The sequence below is a fragment of the Astatotilapia calliptera genome, chromosome 11 (genome assembly GCF_964374335.1).
Source record: "Astatotilapia calliptera chromosome 11, fAstCal68.1, whole genome shotgun sequence".
Taxonomy (NCBI): Eukaryota; Metazoa; Chordata; class Actinopteri; order Cichliformes; family Cichlidae; genus Astatotilapia; species Astatotilapia calliptera.
In genome coordinates, this window is record NC_137432.1 from 29,171,989 (window position 1) to 29,196,064 (window position 24,076).

The 24,076-nt window shown below is 42.8% G+C and overlaps 1 protein-coding gene across 1 annotated transcript; it reads left to right on the forward strand.

Moving 5' to 3' along the window:
- Nucleotides 1–4,700: 4,700 nt before the first annotated feature.
- fam110d (family with sequence similarity 110 member D) lies at nucleotides 4,701–22,782 on the forward strand. Its single transcript, XM_026185274.2, has 2 exons — nucleotides 4,701–4,879; nucleotides 18,913–22,782. Exon 2 carries the CDS (start codon nucleotides 19,635–19,637, stop codon nucleotides 20,976–20,978), a length of 1,344 nt encoding a protein of 447 aa, XP_026041059.1. The 5' UTR covers nucleotides 4,701–4,879; nucleotides 18,913–19,634; the 3' UTR covers nucleotides 20,979–22,782.
- Nucleotides 22,783–24,076: the final 1,294 nt, after the last annotated feature.

Genomic DNA, 24,076 nt, shown 5'->3' on the forward strand with positions numbered 1-24,076 from the left:
CAAAGGCTATGAGTCCCCGAGCCAGCTGGAAATACAGGAGAATGTCTTCCTATGAGACACAACAAATAATAAGCTTTAATATAAGGGAATACTGCACCCTCTCCATCCCTGGCATTCTCATCATACACTTAAGAATTTCCAGTGCAGTGTTATGACTGCCCTCTTTAGTAAACAATATGATAGAGCTCTGAGCTGTCCACACCGTGCCAGCAGATGGCTACGATCCACAACACAGACCTCCACGGCTTGCCAGGATTCAGCCACGAACCAGACATCAATCAGAGCAACGGCACATTGGAGCTAAAGCAAAACAAGACTTCACGTACACCAAGCAGCTGTGGCACTCGATCAACAATTCTGACATGTTTAAGACTTTGTGAACATTGTCCTCTTTTTTTTTTTTTTTACACCGCTGTCCGTCTTCTGTTAGCAAGATTGTGAGCACTAAAACAGAATAATGCTTGTGCATGGTATTCCTCCAACCAGATGTAAACTCCAAACAAAAGGCGTCGTAACTGGCAGAGGAGTGGTGGGGAGAGGGGTAAAGGTCAGCACAGAGAGTTAAATAAACACGAGGAGGACACGACGGTCTGAGCATGTTTAGGTTAACCAGCAGGTCTTAAGACAATACACTCATGGGTGGAAAACAGTGATTGCAAGATCTTATAGTGACTAAAATCTGTGTGTGGCAAAAGACGCTCAGCTGAAACTTCTTAAAAAGTTCTTTAGAGGTCAACAGAGCTGCAGAGTCTGGTGATATTTAAGTTCATTACTGTGCAAGACCCCAAAAGAAATGTACGTCTTAGGAATACACTGAAGATAGCTGTCTGTAAGTTAATCACAGCATGCATGTCTGGCCCATGCACATTTTTACATCTTAGACAATTTAAGCCAAATCATCTGCTCAGTCTCAGAGCTTTAACCCTGTGCCACTTATTGTTTAACTTAACCTGCAGAATGCAAAGTGCTGCTACATCAGCAGGCACCTCAGACAGATCACCTCTGTCCAAATAGCCACCACATGGCTCACGACGCCCTCGTCACCCACAGAGATGCCACCAAATGGGCCAGGACAGGAAACTGGCCACTGAGCAGCTTCCTCCCTTTGAAGTGTCATTAATCCTCAGTCCCACATTGTTTATGTGAGAGTGAGTTTGTGCTTTTATGTTTGCGAGGACCCATTTAACTGTTAAAGTGCATCCATTAATGCATCCATATGAAAATTAAAAGGTTGGGTTCAATCAGATGTTTCTTTATTAACCCGCAGGCCATAAAAAGCAGGCAACTTAAATGTAAATAAAGACAAACCTGGCAGTTGTGTTCTGCACATGTGCCACTTTTAACTATGAAGTGATGCTGTACACATACCCCACAAATCTCACAACTTCACTGTTAATACCTCCTTGATTTTTCATGGGAGTTAAGCCTTCTTATGCTAGATAATACACGCAAGCAGAAGCTCCAAAGAGGGTCCTGAGGAAACGAGTTCAGAGCTGGCTTAAGGAAAGAGGTACATTCAAATAAGAAGACATAAAAAAGCATTTCAGCTGGGCATGACTTTGTCCATCAATCCTTTAAAGTGTGCTAAAGCAGACACGCCAAGAGTCTTGAGCATTAAAGTTTGTGGGAAAGTGCTTTTATAACCTCTTTCAAGCAGATATATGGGGATTTGACCAAATGCAACCTCTGATATAAGCGCTCCCAAAAGATAGATGTAGTGTACGTTTTCCAGTGTAAACTGAAAAGTATTCAGTGTCATTGAGATCATTTTTTTTCATAAAGAGACCTTTAGAAAATTTTCAGTCTTTTGCAACAATTTTATTGATTTGAGAGGCTTTTTAATATAATTGTTGTTCTTCTGTGTGATATAAATTAGCATAAAGTATCACCTCTAAATTAAAAGAAATTTAAAATAAAGTTAGGCACAGATAGATATAACCACTGTGATGTTACTAGCAGTTTAGTGAAGTCCTGTTGAGGCTCAGTGTTTTGGTCATCGGTGTCTCTGTTTTGATGATCGAAGGATGGCCTTGACTGAAATAAATATCCTACTTTACCATCTTTTTTTACTCTAGTGTGGACAATAATTTACAAAATGAACATCCTGTTGTATTCACAAAGATTATAACTGCTGAGTGAGCCCATAAACTAATCAGGCAAGTTTCTATGGAGCTCACAGAGGAAAGCCTGTTTTCTTATAAAGTGCTATAGAGCCAGACATATTTTTGCTACCACAGCCATTAAACCTTGTTGGCTATTACAAATGATGCAGATTTAACCCAATCATGCATTGGCTTCAGTTTTAAGACGTTTTATCTTTTACCTACAACCTATAGTATAATCTCAATGCTTTCCTATAATCGTTTACTGACCACGCAATGCTTTTAGAGGGTCCCTGACTGCAGCTTCCTCTGTAAAGAACCATTGTTCAAACTAGTGTTAGTGTAAAGCTTTCCACCCATCGTTACACATTTCACTTGTTTTAAAAGCCTGCAGTGACTCTGTCTACCTGAGTTACAACAGTTTTGTTTATTCCCTCATTTGAAATTTATCGAGCATATCGAGAGTCTAAGGAGTTAAACTTCGCCCACAGATCAGCTGATCTCAGTACCAACCAACTTCATGGCTCAGCTTACGCAGCCCTACGCAGCATATCAACAAATCTCACGTCTTCACACTGCCGAGGTTGTTTTAGCCTGCCCACAGCTGTTGCACTCTGCAAGCTGCTTTTCAGCCCACCCCCATGCTGTGTCAGAGTTAATCAGGCTCAGGTCTGCTGTGACTTGTGCAAAATGTAAATAACTACACATGAAACTATAAATCCTTTTATGACAACAGCCTTCGATATAGTAGTTGCATCTGAAGAGTATTTCTATTTCCTCTCATGCAGTAGCTCTTCTAGCTGGATGAGCTTCGCTGAAAATGGGTGGTGACACATCTGGTGCAGCAATCAGGATGCATTAACCTTTGAATAAGAATCAGGAGACTGTTGGCGGGTAGTTCTGGTTGTTGTAGTTAAAATAAAAATGTTAAATGTTAAAATTGTCCTAAATGATGCTTGAGTACATAATAATGCTGTTTTAAATGAACAAGGGCTTTTAGAGAACAAGACTTTGGGGGCTCAAATAAAAAATAAATAAATAAAAAAGTATGAGTACGACTGAGGATGAGAGACTCTCTCACTTCCACATAGCTCCACCAAAAATAAAACTCACTTTTTCTCAGTTGAAACCTTACATCTCCTTTTTGAGCCTGGGCGCAACCCTGTTGTCTCAGTCACCCTCTCAGTACGTGATGTTTCACAGCTTTTGCAGGATTATCGCCTTGAGTTAACAGGGTCTTAAATAACTCACTGGCACCAGGAATCGTACTGGGAATTTGCCACCTGCTGCATCGGCCATCCACAGCCACACAGCAGTGGAGAGAGATGGGTGAATGTAGGCCTACTCCTGGGTGCGAGGATGGCGTCAAACAAGGCTGAGGGTCACGCGCCACCTCGCGCACCACGCTCAACAGGAAGTGTGGCTTCCTTGAGTCTTTGCCGTGAGGGCAGAGGTCAGAGAACAGGAATGGTAGATCGTGTTACGGCACCCAGATGTGGCAAACAAAAGCCACAGCTCCAATCTCAAGGTGCTCCAAATGTACTGTGCAAGCTTAGCTCTGCAGAAACTGGAACTTGTATTCTGGAAGTGTCTTTCCTTTATAATACAGATGTTTCTTGATCTCGTTTTAAAAGATATAACCTTCTAAGGCTTTGTTGAGCCCTTTTGCTATTTTTATGGTTCACATTTGCATATTTTCCTATTTTAAAACATCAGTTCAACACTTACCCTGTGAGCTACATAGAAGCTTGACTGGATGAGTTTTGCTCTGTTGAATGTAACGTGTAAAGTGTTTGCCAAAGCCGGCACAGCACAAATGACTGGAGGAGAGGAGACTCTGCGTATGATTTATACACTCTGGGTGGAGCCTTTTGCACCTCTGTGTTTCAGAGCCTGTTTATGTCCTCAGTAAAATATTTCCAGTGGCTCTCTGCTACACCGTGCTTCCTCACCGGCCTGTCCGCTCCGTCAAGAGTGATGAGCTCGGGAATGAGAAACAGGTGTGCGTGAAATGTGGAGATCACTCCTTTATCTCTCGCTCTCTTTCCCTCTCGCTTGACCTTTCTGAGCGAGTCATGTTGAGCTGCAGAACAAGCAACAAAAACACAGGAGGAGGGAGGATGATAAGAGGGAACGAGCAACAGATCGATCAGCTTTTTAATTTGGTATCAACTGATCACAAACTGTCTACAGCTAAAACAACAAATAAATAAGTGGAACACAAGATGTAAAAAAAAAAAAAAGCAATGTGAATGCACTGAAAAGTACATATTTCTGAAAATGTTTAAACTTAAGACAACAGGTCACATGTATTACATGGTAATTGCATGTATGTGTTAATTAGTCAGATCCATCTACAAGAAAACAATAATGATTAAAGACTAAATCCAATCAAATGCTGGATTACTGGTAACAGTGCGAGTAGCACAACCAATCATCCTGAATAAAACAACTACTCTTAAGAACTAGTAATAAAAGTGAAGTGATTTAACAGTTTGATGAGATCATCTTAGGACAGGGTGGGGGTTCAGCAGATAACACCTCTCCCTGAAAATCTTTCACATTGCCTCGTCATACCTGCCCACCCCCGCCGCTGTGGGGAGGTCGGGACTCCCTCTTTTACTGCCGCTGCCGTGCGTCTGCCCGTCAGTGCGCCAGCAGACCGCGCAGAGCGAACAGCGCAGCGCCACGCCGACCGTGTGTCCGTCACAGAGCTCCACACCTTCACTGGATTTCAAAGACAACAACAGCAACAGTGGATAAACTGAGCGAATGTGGTGAGTGCGGACAGAACTACGGCTTCCACCGCTCGGTTTTTAATAACATTTTTGTGCTGACGGTGATTTATGACATGTTGGAAGTTTACCGATCAGGCTGACTCGGACAGGAATAGACCAATCCGCTAAGTGATTATTTTGTACTCTCAGTGAGTTATTTTAGTAAGCGTGCAGTTACGGGTTAAACAGATGGCAAAGAATAAACAGGCTTTAAATAAGTCGGTATCTATTATTGGTTCATTATTATTCCTTAACTAAGAATCCAGAGACTCACCTCCCAGATAGCACTTCTGAGGTATTCTTGGATTAAAATAGGTTAAATATTAATAATCCTTAGTCAACAGGGTGTGTGCTTTCCTTTTTATATTTACTACAGGACTTCTTCAAGTCAAGAATTATGTCTGGAAACTTTATGATGTGTTGTTTGGCTTTTTCTGTAATGGATATCTGATTCTAGGTAGCTGTTTGATAAGACCATAAACATTTTTTTGTAAGTGGCAAGTGCATCCATTGATCATGTGCTCTGTAAGCCCTATATGTGGACGCCCTGGTTTAACTCAACCTTGAAGTCCAGCTGATAATAACTGCAAATACCACTGACCTGGAGCAGCAGGTCTTTGCTTAGCTTTGATCTGCACTGAATATTTTCATCTGGATGAAATCAGGAAAATTGCCCAAATGAGGATCTGGTTTCCAAGCATCTAATCAGCAAAGACAAATTTTGTAACCCTTATAAGTCAAGGTTTTTTTTTTCTCTTGTAACCAGCCAATCATTTGAGACCACGACTAAAACTATAGGAGCTCATTTTAAAGACTAAGACGGTGCTACTTGAGAACTTTCAAAAGAATAGGAAAAAAAAGTTGGGGAGGAGCATTATGCAATCCACCCACTCTAAAGTGAAAAGACGGTCTCTTCCAAGGAGACAATCACGTGCCCTCAGGGTCACCTCCACCTTGACCCACCTCCACCCTTGCAGCTCCACCTCTCTTCATAAGGGCTCAAGCATCCTGAGTTGGTTTGATCAGCGTGGGGTCAGGAGCATAAACAACTTAACAGTCAGACTAAACAGACCACACATGTCTTGTAAACACATTCGGATTCATAGGTGAGCATGTGCCGGTTAGGCCTGCGATAAGTGGCTGGAGGTTTGATTCGTGCTTTTTGATGCAGCTCACGAAGTGGCTCAAATGTTGCTCTCGCTCGTACCTTCTCACAAACACGCTCAGAGCTTTTCGTGGCCATAATGCTGCTGCTGAGCACACTGTGAGTTTTCCTCAGCAGATGTGCTAGCCCTCCTCTCTAACTACTTTAAGGATGTTAGTGAAGATTTAAATATGAGACAAATTTTCCACACAGTCTTTGGTGAATCACTTTCCAGGCCTTCTATTCAATAGGTAGATTTAGCTCCGTCTCCTCCCTACCTTTCACTACCTTACACTTTTGTTTGAATCCCCGAATTCCGTGCTGAACCATGCTGAACCGTGCCCAACGGCTACGGTGATTCATAGGTCTTAAACGCTTACTGACGACATCAATCATTCAAACTGCATACACACGATTCAGTGCGCAGCGCAAACATCTCTCTGACTGAATACCTGCTTGCAAAATTACAGTGCAGAGGCGGTCGTAAACAGTCGCAGTTTTGTGCCTGGATTCATGTGGCAGTGTGCTAATTTTCCAGCAGTAATACAGCTGCATCTGTGTTTGATGCTGATCCCAACAGAGCAGACAAGAATACATCCTCCAGTTACAAAGCGGAAAGAGAGCCCAGGGGCGCTGAGCTGCTCACTGCAGTCTCCGTCTGAGGTGTTGACAGGAGCCCTGACATCATTAACATGACTAAATAAAATGTGATTTGGGTCTTTGCCTTCCCGCTTGGCTCGTAGCACCAGCAGGGATATTTATGATGATGGTGTTATTGATGCAATGCTTAGAGGAGCATGCAGACTCATGTTCACTTTCTGACTTTTGAGAGTTTGGTTTGACGTAATGTGCATGTTCACAATATGAGCATTTAAACAGGAGCTGAGATCTAGCATCTCTCTGCAGCATGGGTGAAAAAGTTGAGCCTATATCACAGGACAGCTAGATTCCTCATCTTTAAGTCTTTTATTTTACAACTTTCTCCGTGTTTTGTTTTTAATGAACAGAGTTTTTTTGTCGAGGCTGCACAAGTGCATAATCTGATTGAGTTTTGACCACATTATAGCTGAATGCAGAGAACAAGCGGAAGCCGCAGGATTTTTCATGGTTTTAGTTCACAATGGGCCACTCATGTGTTTCTTATCAAAATTCAAGGCTCGGTTTTGCTTTCCTGCAGAGCAGGGCTTGAAAACGCAGCCTTTTAAGAGGCCATGTCAAACATTTGTTTTCTTTAAACCCTGTTTTGTTGCATGTAAAGACCCCCGAGTTACGGCGTGAAGCTTGAGTTTCTAATTAGAGGGGAAAATGTGCCCTGCTAATGACATCATCTTCCCCCTGGCACTGCGTTAAGTGACTGTGTGTGTGTGTGTGTTGTTTAACAGCAGCTGGTTTTAGACATTTGACGTTTACAACTGTGTGAGACTTCAAACACTCTCACACAAACCGTCGGGCTTATAATTTAGCTTTTATTGCTCCTTGTCGCCTTGTTTGGGCCGTTGTGGCAAAAGTCTCTGGGAACAGTTTTCAGGAGGAACTGCGTGTAAGAGAGGAAGAGCTTGTCGATAAACTCAGCTTCTAAGTTACATCCAGAGACAAAACAAACCTTTTCAAACAGGCATGAAGTTGGCTGAAAGGAGAAGTGAAACCTACCATCTATGTAGCGAGCTTCTTCTCTTTTGCAAACTAGTGTGGAATCATATTCGCAGAAGTATCAAATTGATGTATTTTTCAGGCTTTTTTGAGTCTTTGCACTTAATTTTTTGACATAATGATTATTATAATCAGTCTTGCCACTCTCAGAGACCTGAGAGCATTACATCACTTCCATCTCCACGGGCTTCCGAACTCAATTTATAATTCATTGTGAGCAACGAAATCATGAAACATGATCTGACAGATCTCCATCTCCTGACGGTCCCCTGTGTGTGCGTGGGTGACAGCTGTGAGAGCGGCCCTTCTCCCCGCTGCTCTCACATCCCTGTAATTGTTCACAGTCCGACTGGGCGCCTCTGTAGCTCTGCCACATCCCATCACACTCAGCCGTGCCACGCTGTGTCCGCTCGACCGTGAGGAAGACGACACGAGTCTGGACATTCCCACTGACAGAGGAGGAGGCCGCCAATACAACTGCACGGACTCTTCCAGATGTTTTCTGATTCTGACAGAAGCGAGGGAGGAGAGGAGGGAAGAGGGACAAATCGAAGGCTGTCTTTCCGTGGCACTCGGGGTGCTGTTAGTCGGGAAGCAGGTCGGTTGATCGGTAATGAGAGAAGACAGCTGGCAGGTTCAGCAAAGGTTAACAACTAAGTATAGATGGCAGAGAGGACAAACAGAAGAGCTTAGTGTAAGGTCTTTGTGTGGGAGGCTGTGGGTGATTCTTGCAGTTTTTAAGGAGGAGTTACCTCATTTTAGTGAGTTTGAAATAGATGAGTGTTGGACTCTGATCTGTGGCATCTCACACTGAATATTTCAAACTTATCTGTCCTTTTCGTGGTTTCTTGGGATTGGACGTGCATGTTTTTAGCACGTGACGTTTCTTTTAATGGCCTAGTTTCTCTCTGGGTTTCAGTAGACATCACAAAGCTATAAAAAGATCTCTTTTTTAAAAGTTTTTGTGGCAGTCAGGATTTAGCTTTTGCAGTATTTCTAGATTTAGGGGGTATTTTGCTTACGTTTCGAGCTGTGTCGGTCAGATTAAATCAAACTGCACCCACACATTCCTGATACAGCCGTCTTGCTGCATTCGCTTTTTGACTGCTTACCCCTAAATAATTAATGATCACTGTTAAACACTGAATATGGGGGATTTTAAACCAGGGATTTTCCTGGATTAAAGCTGAATTGGATGAGCAACCTTCAAGTATCCAATCACCAGAAGTGTTTGAGAAAGTTTACATTATAAGAAGCGGCATGCAGAGCGTTTTATTTCATCTGGAGTTGCAAACTTTTGCGCCCCGCCGTGTTGATTGCAAATCAATGCTGACACATTTAAAGTGGTGGAGAATGTGTGGGGATGCAGGAGGAGGAAGTAGATGGGCTCGGGGACACCATAGTTACAGATGACCCAGTGTTTGGGGACAAGGCACAGCTGGAGATGCTTTAAGCCTTAACCGACCCCAAACAGTCCTGTCACAAGTACTCACAAGTTAGTGCTAACCTTTTACCGCTAACATCAGCAACATGTGCTTAGAATAATTCTGCAAGGGTTTCGTGAGTGTCCTTTTAGCAACCCTGTGTGTGAAAAGAGGGTGGGGTTACACAGATGCTACTCTGGCTGTCTTTCCTTTTACTTTAACTTGGAGTTCTGGATTGAGTTGCTGTTCGCTCATATGTGGCCCCTGTGCTCTCACACGGCTTTAATCAATTCTTGTGCGCTCTTACTCATCTAGCTGTCAGTAAACTCTTTTAGTCAGTCATTGTGGAGAGTATATTTCTGCACTGTTTCAGTCAGCAAAAAGGCAGGTAAACCACTGTTTGATGTAACACCGCTTTTGACTTTTTAGTTGCTGCTAAAGCCTCTTTTGTCGCTTTGGTGAAGCCGACGTATGCCTGGCAGAGGGAAAAATGTGCCGACTTTGTGAAATAAAACATCTGGCAGTTGGCCAGACAAAGCTGTCTCTCAGAGCATTCACACCAGCTGAGAGCTTAATGAGGGTTCACAGTGTGAGAACACTGCTTCATAATTTAAGACTCTGGGAGATTGAGGGACATGTCCAGATTTATGCCTCTCTACTGTACTGTATAAACAGCCTCCGGGCAGGCTTTTATTCGAGGGGGGAGGGCTTTGTTACCCTGAGTTGCACAGTGCATTCCCAGTCCGGGGATGTGCCGCACACACACTCGCACACACACATTAGGTCACAGTGGTTTGTATTGCTGGTCACATAATCCAGACTGGCATGTGGAGGGAGCAGCAGTGGTGGTTATAGTTTACTAAACAATGCCGTCCAGCGCTGGGATATGTGCGTACTAACTCTATAAACGTAGCTCTTGCACACACTACGCTACACGGTTTCTTTCCCCCTTGAATGTACACGTGTCCCCCACAAAAACAGGTTATGTTTGGATCATAGACAGTATAAAAGATGGATGTAACCATGCTGATGCAACCCAACCCTCGAGGTGAGAGTCTTCACTGTCAATATTTTGGTGTTTTGAAAGTGGACGTGGCAAGCATCCAAGTCAAAGCACGTTTATTGGCTGACAACAGGTTGTTTAAGAGTCCCTTCGGACTCTTAGAACAGCCACAGTTTATAACATGAACATCATTGTGGTTTATTGAGTTGAAGAGAGAAGAGACGAGAGTGGAAGGCAAAGCGAAGCTTTTACCGGTGGATCTTTGGCCACAAACTGTGGGTCGTGACCCAAAAAATGAGATGGTGGATACAAGAGGGGCAAATTTGCTCTCTCCGAAGGCTGTCCCTTAGGCCTTTATTATACATTCTGCATGCACTAGGATTCACTTCGGTCAGCTTGGGTTGGACTGACGTAACTTTTGTCACCAGACAGTGAATGTGAAGGCTGTGCGATGTCCGCCGACGGGCCTTCCTGTCTTTTGTGATGTTTGTGGATTCTTATATGGAGAATTTATAGACTTCAAGAGGATTTCAAAGAAGTATAAGAGAAATGACGACTAGGTCATGGTTTCCCCAGCTGACTGTGTCTGCAACAGAGTATAATCAAGGCTTCAGAGGTAGGGTAAGGAGCTTGGTCATTCTGGATGGGCTCCGAGTAGAGCCACCTAATAATAATGAAAGAAGCAAGTTGAGGTGGTTCTGGCATCTCCTAGGTGAGATCCTTTTAGGCATGTGCAAATGTTAAGAAGCTTCAGGGCAGACCAGGACACTGTGGAGAGATTGGCTTGGGAGTGCCTTGGGATCAAACCACAAAAGCTGGAGGACAGGGCTGGAGAAAGGGAGGTCTGGGAATCTCTGCTTAGACTGATGTTGACTGATGGTAACTAGTGATTAAGCCCATAAAGTAATCAGGAAAGTGTTTATTGAGGCTACAGAACAAGGGATCCAAGGTCTGTTTTCCCAGAGACTCCAATACAACCAGAAATATTTTTGCAAAAAAGTGTCAATGTCAGTATTTGGGAGTATTGTCACTCCTGATTTCCAACATAGTGTATTCTAGTAGTAAAGCTGGAAAAGTGAGAAGAAAAAGGGTGTGTTTTGGTTCTTGGGAAGTTCATGTATCACTAGCAGTACAGGGTAATACTTATTTGTAGTTAAAAACACAGCTGCTTCTCCTTCATGGATAGAGTCTGGTCAGTGCTCTGCATATGGTTTATTTAGCAACTCACAAATACAAAACAGATTAAAAGTTTTACGGTTTTATTACTGTTTATGTTCACTGCAGCCGTCTCGGGTTATTAACTCGGAGTTGGTGGGACTGGTCCGACCTTTTGAGTAGTTGAGGGGGCTTTTCAGATTTAAATTCTGACTGGGAACTCGGAAATTCCGACTTCGACCTAATCTGGAACTCGGTATTAGCGCGAGGTTTGGGGTTTTGTCCACGTGCCTACCAACTTCTCTGTGGAGAATTTACATCACAGTGCACCAACTTCGCATGCTCCCCAGGCGGTCAACTTCAAGTGGAAGTTAAACAGGAATAGCTAATCGGCCGTCGGGCCTCCAGCTGTCAGTGTCCGCAACAGAGTATAATCAAGGCTTAACTCAGTACCTGCACAATTTCCACAATTATTTTGCCTGTCGCTGGATTTCACGGACATTTCATGGTCTCTGCTTACCACATTGCTGCTGCTTCCTTCCTGTGCCCTATATTCACATTTGAGATGTCAGAACAAAGGGCTTTATCAGTCTGACTGCCGGGTGACCTGCCTTTGTAGGACACGTTTTTCATGTGCGTAAATAGATCAATGCTCTGAAAACAGGGACAGTTAAAAATCAATTCCTTGTTAATAACAAAGGCAAAATGGACTATATAACTGTGCTGTTAGCAACTGCTCTCCAAATAACTGGTAATTTCCCCATAAATAAAACAGAAGAAGTGCCCATTTACACAATGATTACTTTACTGTACCACTATCATTTTAATCCAGTGTCTATGTGGATCCCTGCCTGCATTGTCTGGGTATTTCTCTTTGATCATATATTTTCTGTACATTTCTCACAGTGAGGTATCATAAGGCAGCTTAACATTCCTGCATTACTGGCAGGCTCAGGTGTCTCTCTATAGCGTGGATTATTAGATTTCCACGCACTTGGCACCTGGTGGACGGATCACAGGCCTCTAACTTTAGATCTTTACACTTATAAACTTTCTAAGTTTTAAAATTGGCATTCGGATGATAAAATAACGTCCTCGTTCTATCTCGATGGAGAGCAGATTTTAAGATGCCTTTTATTTTCAGAGACTTTGACAGGCAAAGCTTACGTGCGTTTCTTTTTGCTTTGTTGTAATGTTATAGCTGGAAAAGCAAATAGTGATTCATAAAACTTTATGGTTCAGAGCTATTCGGTAATCACAAGTAACAGAAGCCTTCCTGAGCCCTGTGCTCAAAAGAAAAGGAACTTGCCCTGCCTGTTGATAAAAAAAAAAAATAAATATGCACACTTTATCCTGGAGCTGGCCTTATCGGCGTAAGCACTGCTTGGGTGTTACAGCCGTGATAAAGGCTTGGCTTCCAGTATAATGACTGTAATAGGAGGGGGAGATTGCACAATGTTAATTAAATTACTGTAATGTCAGGGTGATAGCTCTCTTACTGATTACCTCAACATACAATTACAGTCTCTTCTATTAATTAAGCTACTTATGATCATATTTTGACTGATTAGCCAGTGTAGTATAAACAAATAATGCTTGTTACACTTTGCCCGACTCTTATATGCAATATAATACCTTTGCTTTCCACTGCTAAAATGTTTTTTCCAATGCTATAAAGTAGAACTGTGTCAACATTTACAAATAGGCTAATTCATTTTATTGATTATGCTGCAGAGCGCAGAGTTAATCGACTGATAATTAGCACTTATGTTCAAAAGGCTTTGGTTTATTGTGAGTCGTTTGCTGCCTTGGGTAGACCTCTGTGCTTTGATTGTGTGCTTAATTTTCTACTACAAGATTATGTAAAATCAGCAAATAAAGACTTGACTTTAAGTGTAATGAAGTCATTAGTTAATTATTAGCTGTGCTGTTGGCCAGCTGTGATGATGTAAAATAGTAAGTTGAGATAATTTAGGTATGTACGTATATGTGCAATCTTCCTTTATTAGCTGAATTTTAGCTCATAACTATGCTAATGCTCCTAATACCTGATTATCAGATAAGGTCAAATCTTTTTACAGTCTTCCCTGTTTCGTTTTGGGGTTGTTTGTTTTTTTCATTCTTGGCTTTTTTTGTATCCAGTTCTCATGTACTTGTACCCACACCCACCATTAGCCTGAGTACATGTTTTTGGCGTGGCTCTCCAATGTTCAGTTGCCCCCACGATGATTAGCATTGAATGACAAAAGAGCCAGAGCAGTGTGTTTAGAGCGCATCTTGTCCAGTTTACAGTTTGCAAAGAGGTCTATTCAGGTTGGGGGTTTCTTAAGCCATCCCAGGTGGCCTGCTGCTGCTCCTCATGAATGCGGAGAAATCCCTTGCGTAGCCTCGAACCGTAGATCACGTGGCTAATAGCACTGAAGGCCTCACAGGCATGATAAGATTTACAGTTGGCTTTGTTTTTGAGGGGGGCAGTAGCCTATCTATCATGTGTCTTAATCTCTTACATTTTATTGTCATCATGTTGTTCTTTTCCCTTCCTGACTAATGAGGCAGACCAAGTCTGACTTACCTATAGGAGACCATTGTTGGAGCCCGTTAATGATGCGAAGACAGCCCAGTTTGTCTCTTTTGTTTGGAGGGGAGAAGACAACGCCTCCTTTGCTTTGTCCTGGCCCACGACAGACTTCTTGAGTCCTGTGTTTGCAGTGTTGGTTAATGACCGAAGCCTGCGGTCATGAATCGTGGCTCATTAGTGGCAGACACTTTTATCCACACTGTAGAGACACTTATGTGTGCAGATGCTCCGTCATGACATAAAGTCTTCTTTGAATGAGCGTTGGTTAACGTTTGAACACTGAGACATTTCAGTCCATTAGGGAGGATTGTTAGTCACTGTCATCCTTAATAGTTGTGCCAGATGTTCATATAAAGAAAGGGAGAAATGCAAGACAGTGAAAGAGAGGGAAGATGCTGGAGATGGCCAGTTGGCTCTTTGTCAGCAGCAGATGCCCCTCATCTGTCCAAAGATTAATTTGACAGGTGCAGAATAACCTCCCGAGAGCTTCAAAGGTGGTCTTTTTGAATTTATTAACATCTTATCATGTGTTTACTTCACTAAATACATAATTCACAGAGAAACTTCCTTTAACCTTCTGATCCAGGACCAGCTGGGTTTTCTCTGGATTTCCAAGCATGCCTCGATGAAGCTATCCTTCTAGAGGCTCGCTTGAAGCAAACAAACACTTCCTGGGTCTTTTTGTGTGTTTAGCTTCTGGGGCAGCACTTTCAGAAGAAGAACCACCTGACAATATAACTGATAACGAGGCCTAAATGTGACCCGCTTTGTTCTCTCACTGGGTCAAATGCATGTGGCACAAACAGTGCTGCTGATTAAAAAGAAAAACGAACTCCACTGTGCCTTCCCATGACAGGTCTCTGTCCAAGCATTTTGATGTAGCATGACACAAAACATCTGGTTCCTCTTTAGCTGCATGGGGGCGCCTGGGTAAGCCTCCCCTGCAGGATGGTCCATCCGCTTCACAGAGGGGAAATGCGGGAGAGATGAAAGGCCGAGAGAGGAGAGGCAGATAGACAGACAGAGGAGTTTTATTAAAGAACACATCGATGGAAATTGCACAGACATGGAGAGCTGGTGATGTGAGAATTCACTGATGTCTGGTTTTTGGAGCTCTGCTTTCTGCTGCATGTCCCAGGTATTACTTTTGCATCACACGTTTGATGTTTCTGCAGACTCTTCTAGTTTGTTACAACCTTGTAGTTGGATAAAATAGCTGTAGGCTGTTGTAATTATTTGTAATTCATCATTTGTTCACAGTGCCTGAAACATTTGTCCCTACATGTTGGAATCTGGTGGGCAGTGTTTGTAATTTTTGACATTTGGATGCGTTTGCAGCCTGACAGAAATTCCCCAAGAGTTTGAACTTCCTTTTCTGGGTTTCATTCTAGCAAAACTAGTTCAGTCAGTTTTTATATGTACAATCTAAACCATCAAACTCCTGTTGTGTCTCAGCTCACTTTTACGATTGTTGGCTTTTCACCCCGTCTTTAAGTTTCTTCTTATTCTTTTTTTGTTTTTCATGTTGTGATGTTTAACATTCATTGCAAAGCCTGTATGTTTGGAGCCCGCTTTGCTATACATACACATAGTCAGTTCTGATAAATAGAACAAATATATGTTGGCTTAAGATGGGAAAAAGCTTTTGAAGATCACACTGTAAGTAACAGTAAATGGAGCAGGAGATGGAAAGAGATAGAAAGAGAGAAGGAAAATATATGTTTACAAGAAGAGAGTGATGGAGTAGGGAGTGAAATGAAAGGGCAGAGAAGCCCTGTAGCATGTGCAGAGGAGCTGAAGAGTGGGAAGTAACGCAGGAGAGTGCAGGCAAATGAGCTTGGGTAGCAATAGGAAGGAGAAGGTGGGGTGATGTTCACTGTAGAGACGAGAACAGAAGGGACGGGTTTAGAGGTTAATGACAACCTGCAATGAGAGACAAAAGAAGTCGTGAAACACGAGAGAAAATCCCAAGGCTATCTCATGCTTTGCACAAGCTTCAAGATCACAGGAGAAGGTGCTGGGTACTAATTTGGCTCATTATAGTCAAAAGAACTAATGGCAGCTATTGTTCTCCAGCAAATCCCAGTTGAGTCACTGGTGTCCCCTGTGGTTTTGTGCACATGTGTGTTCCTTCTTTCTGGTTTTCCCGATTTCGGTTTTAGTGTTTTATTATATTATGTTCAGATAAATGCCTTAAAAAATGACCTCTGATGCTACTATTCATATAATTACAGTCATAATGGTTTAATGTGGATATCAAGCACAGTCACATCAGTAAGTGATCCCTGTGAGACAAAAGCTCAGGCTTTGACCTCACGCATTTTTTTCACTCTTGGGTCTGTGTGATGTCATTGTGAGTGGTTAGTATGGTCGTCATCATTAGCCGTGAACAGAAGCCTGCTAAACCTTCTGGTTGTGAGGGGCAGCCAATGAGTAGAAAGTTGGCTTGAAGAGAAGGAGATGAGTTTAGAGGGACTGCACTAAGACCCAGTATGAAACAAATAAGGATTATCTTGAACTGTGAAATCTTGCAAAGCTACCCTAAGTCCAAGATTGAAGAAATGGAGCTAAAGATGGCCATAAATCCCAACACTTACACCAATGACAGTCTTCTTAGTGCAGTTGTTCATTCATATATTATGTTCCAAACCACTGTGATTCACTTAGTCATGTGATGTCCCAGATAGCACTTTGAGCAAGACGTAACCTATGAAAGTGGCTTGTTTTCTTCATGCTCCTAATGTCACATTCATTGAACGCACACTGGCATCACAAGAGAACACAAAAAGCATTGGAAGTAGAACAAATACAGATACTGCATATTACTGTGGTTTTCAAGGATTAGCTGACATTTACCAGTTCTTGTATTCATATATTGTCCTTGTGTTCTTCATATTTCTTTCTATATTTAACTCCACCCCGTCACTAGAAAGTCACTGTTAGCATTAACAACTTAGTTTAGGCTCCTATGGCGATAATCTTCTTTAACGCTGTGGTAGCATTACTCTCTCAATTTTTTTATTTTGAACTCAGATGGGGATCAGAAGAAAGAAGAAGAAAGATGCCTAATAAATACCCCATAACTCTAACCACAGACCATAACCTGCATCCTCATTTCCTCCACATTTTCCACCAATTTTTCTTGGGTTTTTTTAGCTTCCACACCTGTTGTGATTTTTCTCAAAACCTACCAAAACAATGGCTGACTTTCCCGAGCTCCCACATACCCAACATCTGGAAAAACTAGCCGGTATGCCATTTCCCCCATCGTCAGGTAATTTATAGCGCCATTTGACAGGGTTCCTCAGGCGTATGGAGACTGAATACGGGTAGAAGGTTTGGTGAAATTCTAGCTCACCTTCTTAAATATCAACAATTTGATATTAGCAGTTAGAGGCACAAGAGTAAAAAGAAAGAAACATATAAAAAAATTGATTGAAACACAGGAATTGGAAAGTGATGTAATCAGCTATAATGATGTTTATTTAATGTAAGCTAAGTTGCTTATTTTGTAAAACAAAAATATGAAAATATTTTTTTAACTTATGAATGTTATAATTTACATTAAGAGGTTAAATAAAATAGACGCACATAGAGTAAAAAATTGTTTAAAGTGATATGATTTCAGAAGATTTCAGTTTCAAGAAAATAAGTAATAATAACATGCGAGTGTGCATGTATGACTTTTTCAAGAAACTGCTCCAGTTTTATAAATAGTTGGATAAATTATGTGTGTTATTGTTTTCTTTGTTTCGTGTCACTCTGTTATCTGATTAGTATTAGTCAAAAATATAAGAAAGGAGTATATGTTGTGGTGTTTTTGCTATTGCCGGTGTCATGTGGTTCATCCTGACTGGAGACACGGATCCTCTTTCCTGGTCATTCATTGTTTTAGCTTTTGTGAAGGAAAAGCCAAAATAGCATTTGATGACACTTGAGGGACCTGAGAGAACAGTAAGCGCAACGGTATAACACCCTCCTGCTGTCCAACACACCACAAGGGGCATTTGTCTCCCCAGATGGACTTTTAATACATTTTGAGGGAAGGTGAATTGAAAACACGCTCCACCTGTGGCCCCAGAGTATAAATACCAGCTTCAGGTTTTAAAGATGGCTTCTTTGGCTTTCCAGCTTGCACTTGGCAGACACTCGCTGCTTTTCAGACAGAAAGGCTTTCACAGCACCCAAACTCTGCATGCACCCCTCTTTCATTTACAGGGCAGCCCCTCGCTGCCTTGTGCTGGCACACACACACACAAAGAAATGCTTACAGGAAACAAATACCCATGACCGCATGCACTAACACGCACATATATACACATACATAGACATATGATAACTGTGCCGGGATGGCGTAAAGCTATAAATACTCCTCAGGCTGAGGCTGTTATAGGCACGTGCACCCTCCTCCCCGCTTGCTCCACCAAATCCTCATATAGCAGGAAAATGTAATATAAAGCAGAGCATAGTAATTTTTAAAAAAAAGCAACATCTGTCACGGTGCCATGCCTCATTAGTTTTACTGTCTTTACTGAACTTTTGTAGTGGTTTTTCATTTAAATAACAAGCAGCATTACTGTGGCTATAAAAGATCCCTTCAAAGGTGTTCACCAGCTTTATTTTGCATTAATTTAAAGAAGTAAGCTACAGCAAGCTGTCAGAAACTTTTTTTTTTTTGCCTCTCCAGTTACACATCATGTTATTTGAGTCTAATAGCTGTGACAAAAAGAGGAATTAGTATCGCGACTAGTTTTTTTGTCCTGTGTTTTCGGTGATCAATAATAAAGGATGTTGAGTTTGCAGTCATAAACACAGCTGAAACAATTGTTCTAATAGGACATCATAATGAGTCTCTCTGCCTTCCTGTTCAGAAAACAGGTGGAGACGGACATGTCATCATCCTGTCTGGACAGCAAACAGTGCTGTATCCATGTTTCCATTCATTCATCAATGACGGGATATTGTCGCTCCCCCCCTCCAGCTTTAAATAATCACAATCTATGATCGGCTTAAGGCACCACTGCCTTTGAAAGTAGCACTGAGAACTAAAACCACTCTCTCTCTCTCTGCCTCTTCCAGGGGTCCACACAGGTGAAGAATGCGAACTGCTTCTCCGCCATCTGTCCATCAACAAATCAAGTGCATCGGTGCCGGCCACCCTCAAGTCAGCTCAACCACGACGGGCGTCAAACAAAAGTCTTGACCTGGCGTCCCTTAAACGCCCTGTGCAAAGCAAATATTTGAGGCTGGTATATCTAATTTCTCCCGGCAGTCGCCACTGAAAAGATCAACAGTGAAGGGTGTTGTTGGTAGAGAAAAAGAGAGAAGAAAAAGTGGGGGAGGAAGAAGTAACCCTTTCAAACTACACCCTGCCTGCTATTTCTGCTGCACTGTGGGCAGGGAGCATCTCATTTGGGAGAGCTTCAGGCTGACAAAAAAGGACTTCCCTGTTCCCTGCCTATCCAGATGCCTTTATAAATACTGGATAGAGATATCAATTTGCCTGGGTTCTTACACTGCCCAACAAAGAGTCAGTTGGCTATCTATAGAAAAAGTTACAACAATCTTGGATTTTGTGGTTTCCTGAATTGCTACTTGGTCTATTATTGTTCAAAAAACATTTAAGAGCTGTGAGTACAGGAATGGGAGCTGCCAGTCCTCTATAGTTAGAAACTTTTCTAAACGCTCCCACTAGGCTTGAAATTTCACAGAGCTTACAACAGCTCACTGTGGGACGTCGGGAGCTGTGAGTCAGTTTGGAGGCTGCGGTTTTGATGTCTTTTCCAGCTCGGTGAATTAACATGAAGCCCCTAACGCCAATTGGATCTCCTTCACCTCTGAGGCTTCTCAACAAGGGTCCAGACTACTTGCGTAGGCAGATTGATGGCGGCGGTCACGGCCGCTCAGTCAGCGCCGTGGAGAGACTCGAGGCAGACAAAGCCAAGTATGTTAAAAGCCAGCAGGTGATCAACACCAAGCAAGAGCCTGTACTTGTACCCTGTGCCACCCCACCGCCGCCACCCCGGCGAGCAATCACCATCCCTGCAAGCCTGACGCCTCATCTTCCCCCACAGCGTCCGTCCAACACTCCATTCCCTCCGGTCTGTGGCTCCTTCGCTGCAAGAGACGAAAATGAAAACGATGACTCGAGAAAGGAGAACAGACGGACTTCTGTCGATGTTGAGGCACATAACAGGAGCAATGTGAACAATGCGCCCCCCAGCCCGCGCACACCTGGACTTAACACCTTGGTAGCGCCACACAGCGCTCCCATTCTCCGAAGGAGTACAGGCAAACGCATGCTGAGGCCAGACTCCCTCGTCATCTACCGGCAGAAAAAAGAGTGCAAGAGCCCGAGCAGTACAGCGGTGGGAGAAAACAATAACATGGAGATAAAGGGCTACAGTTTCGTCCGCCGCCTCTTCCAGGGATCCATGAGGGAGAAGAGTAGTGGAGGTGAGAGCAGAATCCAGAAAATGGTCATCGGTGAAGAGAAAGCGTCATCCCGGGATGGCGACTCTCGCATGTCTTGGACCAACGATAAAGATGCGCCAGACGGGGGACCGGGGAGCAGGAGGTCCAGCAAAACTGACCACGAGCGCAGCCCAGAGTCTGCCCCCAGCTCCGGGTTAAGCTGCACGCTTGAAGAGATTAAGAATGGCTTTACAAATGGCACCGGCGATGGAGTTACCAATGGAAACCACTCAAACAAGCATGACGATGAGAATGACCCGTGGAAACGAGCGTCACCACCGGCACCCAGAAGACAGTTTGGAGAGTTGCGGCGCTCCAAGTCAGACTTACATCTGCGCTGCTCAGTAGCGTTATCGGAGCAGGAGCATTTCTTTGACTTCTGCGGGCTGGACATAGATATGGTAGAGCGTCTGGGTCGCCAGAATTTCCTCTCAGGGGCCAGCTCTATAGACACTCTCTCGTTGGCGCTCCGCAGCGTGGGCGGGGACGTCTGTGGAGGCTCGGAGCCCAGTGAGTTCTCCCGCCACTCAGGAGATGGACTGTTTGAGGAGGAGCTGGCTGAGCAGCTTCCCACTGGCGTGTCAATAATTGAGAGAAATGCTCGTGTCATCAAATGGCTTTACGGGTGTAAAAACGCCGCCCGTGAAGGACCCAAAGAATCAACGGTTTGATAGCTGGACGAGGATCCCTGTGCCATTGAGAGCTGTGTAGGTGTTGTGTAGTTCACATAAATTTAAAGTACGTTATCCTCTGTGGGCTGCAACAGAGTGCAACATTGTTTGGTTTTTTAACTTTTGAGGCTCAAACAGTTTCGTCAATCGAATCTGGCTTCAAAATATGATTTGAATTTTTACATTTCAAACGAGAGTCAAAGACGCTGGATTTGTTTCAGTGGTCAACATTCACAGGATTAGCATTTCATGACACGCATCTACCTTTGCTCCCTTCACTCCAAAGGCACAGCTTCTTTAAATTAGAGAATAACTGCTACTACTTATATCCTGTCAATCTGATTTGTTGTATTTATAGAGCCTAAGGAAGTGTTTTGTGACCTTTACGGCAAATGGAGCTATTTTCCGTCGCATTTTTTCCCCCATTATCATAAATGTGTATGAGTGTGTGTGTGGAGTGGGCGCTGGATTACTGTCCTCTCCATTTGTAGCTTCTTTTCATTTATTTGCATAACCAGATAAGAACTGATTTGAAATGAGCCCCCTGTGAATCCTCACAAGGCACATAAGTGTGTGTTTGTTTGACACAGTCAACCCAGCTTAGCCTCCTTGACATCACCGCTCTTCCTAATGACTAATTTAAAATGGAAAACCACTAAGCTATGTTTTTTCCAACAGGAAAAATGCTGTGTGAGTGTGAAGTGAACCATGAGTACCTCATTCGAATCTGTCCCAGTTTAGTTTGTGTGTCGCTTTTCTTTTTTTTTACTCCTTAAACGCAGGCGTTGGAACAAACATGTGAGGCACCCCCATGGGGTTGTTAATGCACTGAACTGGACAGAGTGAGGAAATGACACATAGAAATATAGTTTTGACTCCTTACAGATATTTCATCTCATATAATGTTAATCACTGAGCTGGATTCAAAGAAGCTTCTTTGTCCTGAAAAAAAAGGAGCCATGCTTAGCTAGTTTTCATTATTTGAAATTCATTTTTCAACCCTTAGTTAGGATCAGTGTTCAGGATATTTAATGTGACCCACTCACAGATTTCCACACCTATTCAGTGGTCACTGCTGGGTAAGCTTAAGAGTTTCAGGAATGAAAACAGGAATAAACACCCTGTCTGTCCTGTGACTGTGAACTGGATTCAGCAGGCGAATATTTGTGTTTCACTGAAATTTCATATATATAAAAAAGTAATATATTATAAGAGTAAAAGAACTCAAGCTGACAGGCCTTTCCTGCCAGATGCTTTAGGATGTCATTTCCACCATCTGGCAGCTTACAGATGTTAACTCGGTCAACCCGATTCCCATCACAAAACATGCAAAAGGGGCTGAAGCCGCCCTGCTCTCCCTGGTAACCGCAGATCCTACCTCACCTTCACCTCATCCATTCTTCAGTTATTCCCGCTTTATCTTAATGAAAGGTCATTTCCATTGCTTGCCCTGGACTGCGCCACTGTAATGTGAACTGCTGAGGTATGTGGAGGTTAGACTGAGAGTATTACTGAACTCAAGGGCATGTTATTTTTGTACACGTGATAAAATAACGCAGTTACTTGCAATGTCAATTATTTTCTGTATTAATCATGAGCATGGCACACTCCTGAGAATCTTTCCACCTGGATTTTTTTCAGATCTCCCTGTTAAGAAAAAAAGAAAAATTTGTTTGCATGTTTTGCAAAGTGGCGACGTAACTTCTGATTCTCCTTTTTTAATTTCACACACGAGAGGTTCGGCTTTTATTCCAAAGAAGTTTGTGTATGATGTACACAGCAAATAAACACAAAAATGAAACTATCTTCGAGTATGTGATTTCTTGCCACCTTGTTATGTTTTTTTCTTGGCTAATTTTGGACAGATTAACCACCGATTGCGGCATAAACACAAGAGAATGTAAGAAATGTGATGCTGTCTCGTCCTTGACTCTTTGTTGCTTTCCTCCGCCACATCACGTCTCATTTTTCCCCATTATCTCAAATGGCTAGGCGCTAATCCTTTTGGCATTCCCTGCATAGCATACTCTTGAGAGAGCAGCAACAGGTTGTGTTTATAGACAAGGAAGCCTCTGTGTGGCCTGATGCTATGTCTACGCTGTCGGAGCGCAGACTCTCCACCCTGTCTGCAGCCTCCTCCTGACACTTTTTGTGTCTTCTCTGAGTCAGCATTTGTTTTCATGCTCCAACTCACAGTGGTCTGAAATCTTAAGAGGAAAATCTAAAAATATTTTGATTTGACAATGACATCCGTCTCCCTAAATCTAGTCACAGCTTTAAAAAAAGCTTTGCTTTTAAAAGCAAAAACGACTGCACGCTGACACTTCTTGGAGACGTCTGTGGACCTACTGAAAGAACACCACAAAGCACAATCTGAGTGGATTCTGCAGAGGATTTTTTTAATGTAAAACTTTCCCAAAGTCAGAGGAAGTGATTTATATTTTCATGATGTGAACCCAATGCAGATTCTTGTGCCAAGAGGGGAAAAAAAGCTTTTTGGCTCGTGCACCATGGGATTGCTTTGCAAAACCAATCTGCAAGAACTACTTACACACAGGCCTTAAATGGTGCTGATATGGTGCCATTTTACAAATGATTGTCATTTGCAAACTGCAAATGAACTTCCAAATTCTGCAGTCCAGTGGTGCAGGTAGTAGCGGTGTGTTCAGACTACCAATAAAACAGCAACTAACTACATTTTTCTATATGAAAGCCAGAAATATGAGGCTGCAAATTCACAGTAAACACGTGCGGGTGTGGAAAATAAAGGTTGAGCTGGCCTCAAATTTTTTCATTCCTATAGTGAAGCATCAACCACTCTCTGGCCACTCTGACCACTTAATTAATTACACTAGTATCCCTTAATTCTTCATGGCATAAATTCACCAAGGTGACTGAAACATTCCTCAGAATTTGGTTCATGATGACATCACAACATCACACAGTTGCTGCAGATCTGTCGGCTTCGTATCCATCATGAGAATGTCCTGTTCCCATGCATCCTATAAGTGAACATGGAGAGAGGTCTGGTGACTGTGGAGGCCATTTGACTACAGGGAACTGTTTGTCTTACTCAAGAAACCAGTTCTGGTTTGAGC

Coding starts and splice junctions, on each gene's coding strand:
- fam110d (XM_026185274.2), top strand. CDS start 19,635: ATGAAGCCCCTAACGCCAATTGGATCTCCTTCACCTCTGAGGCTTCTC.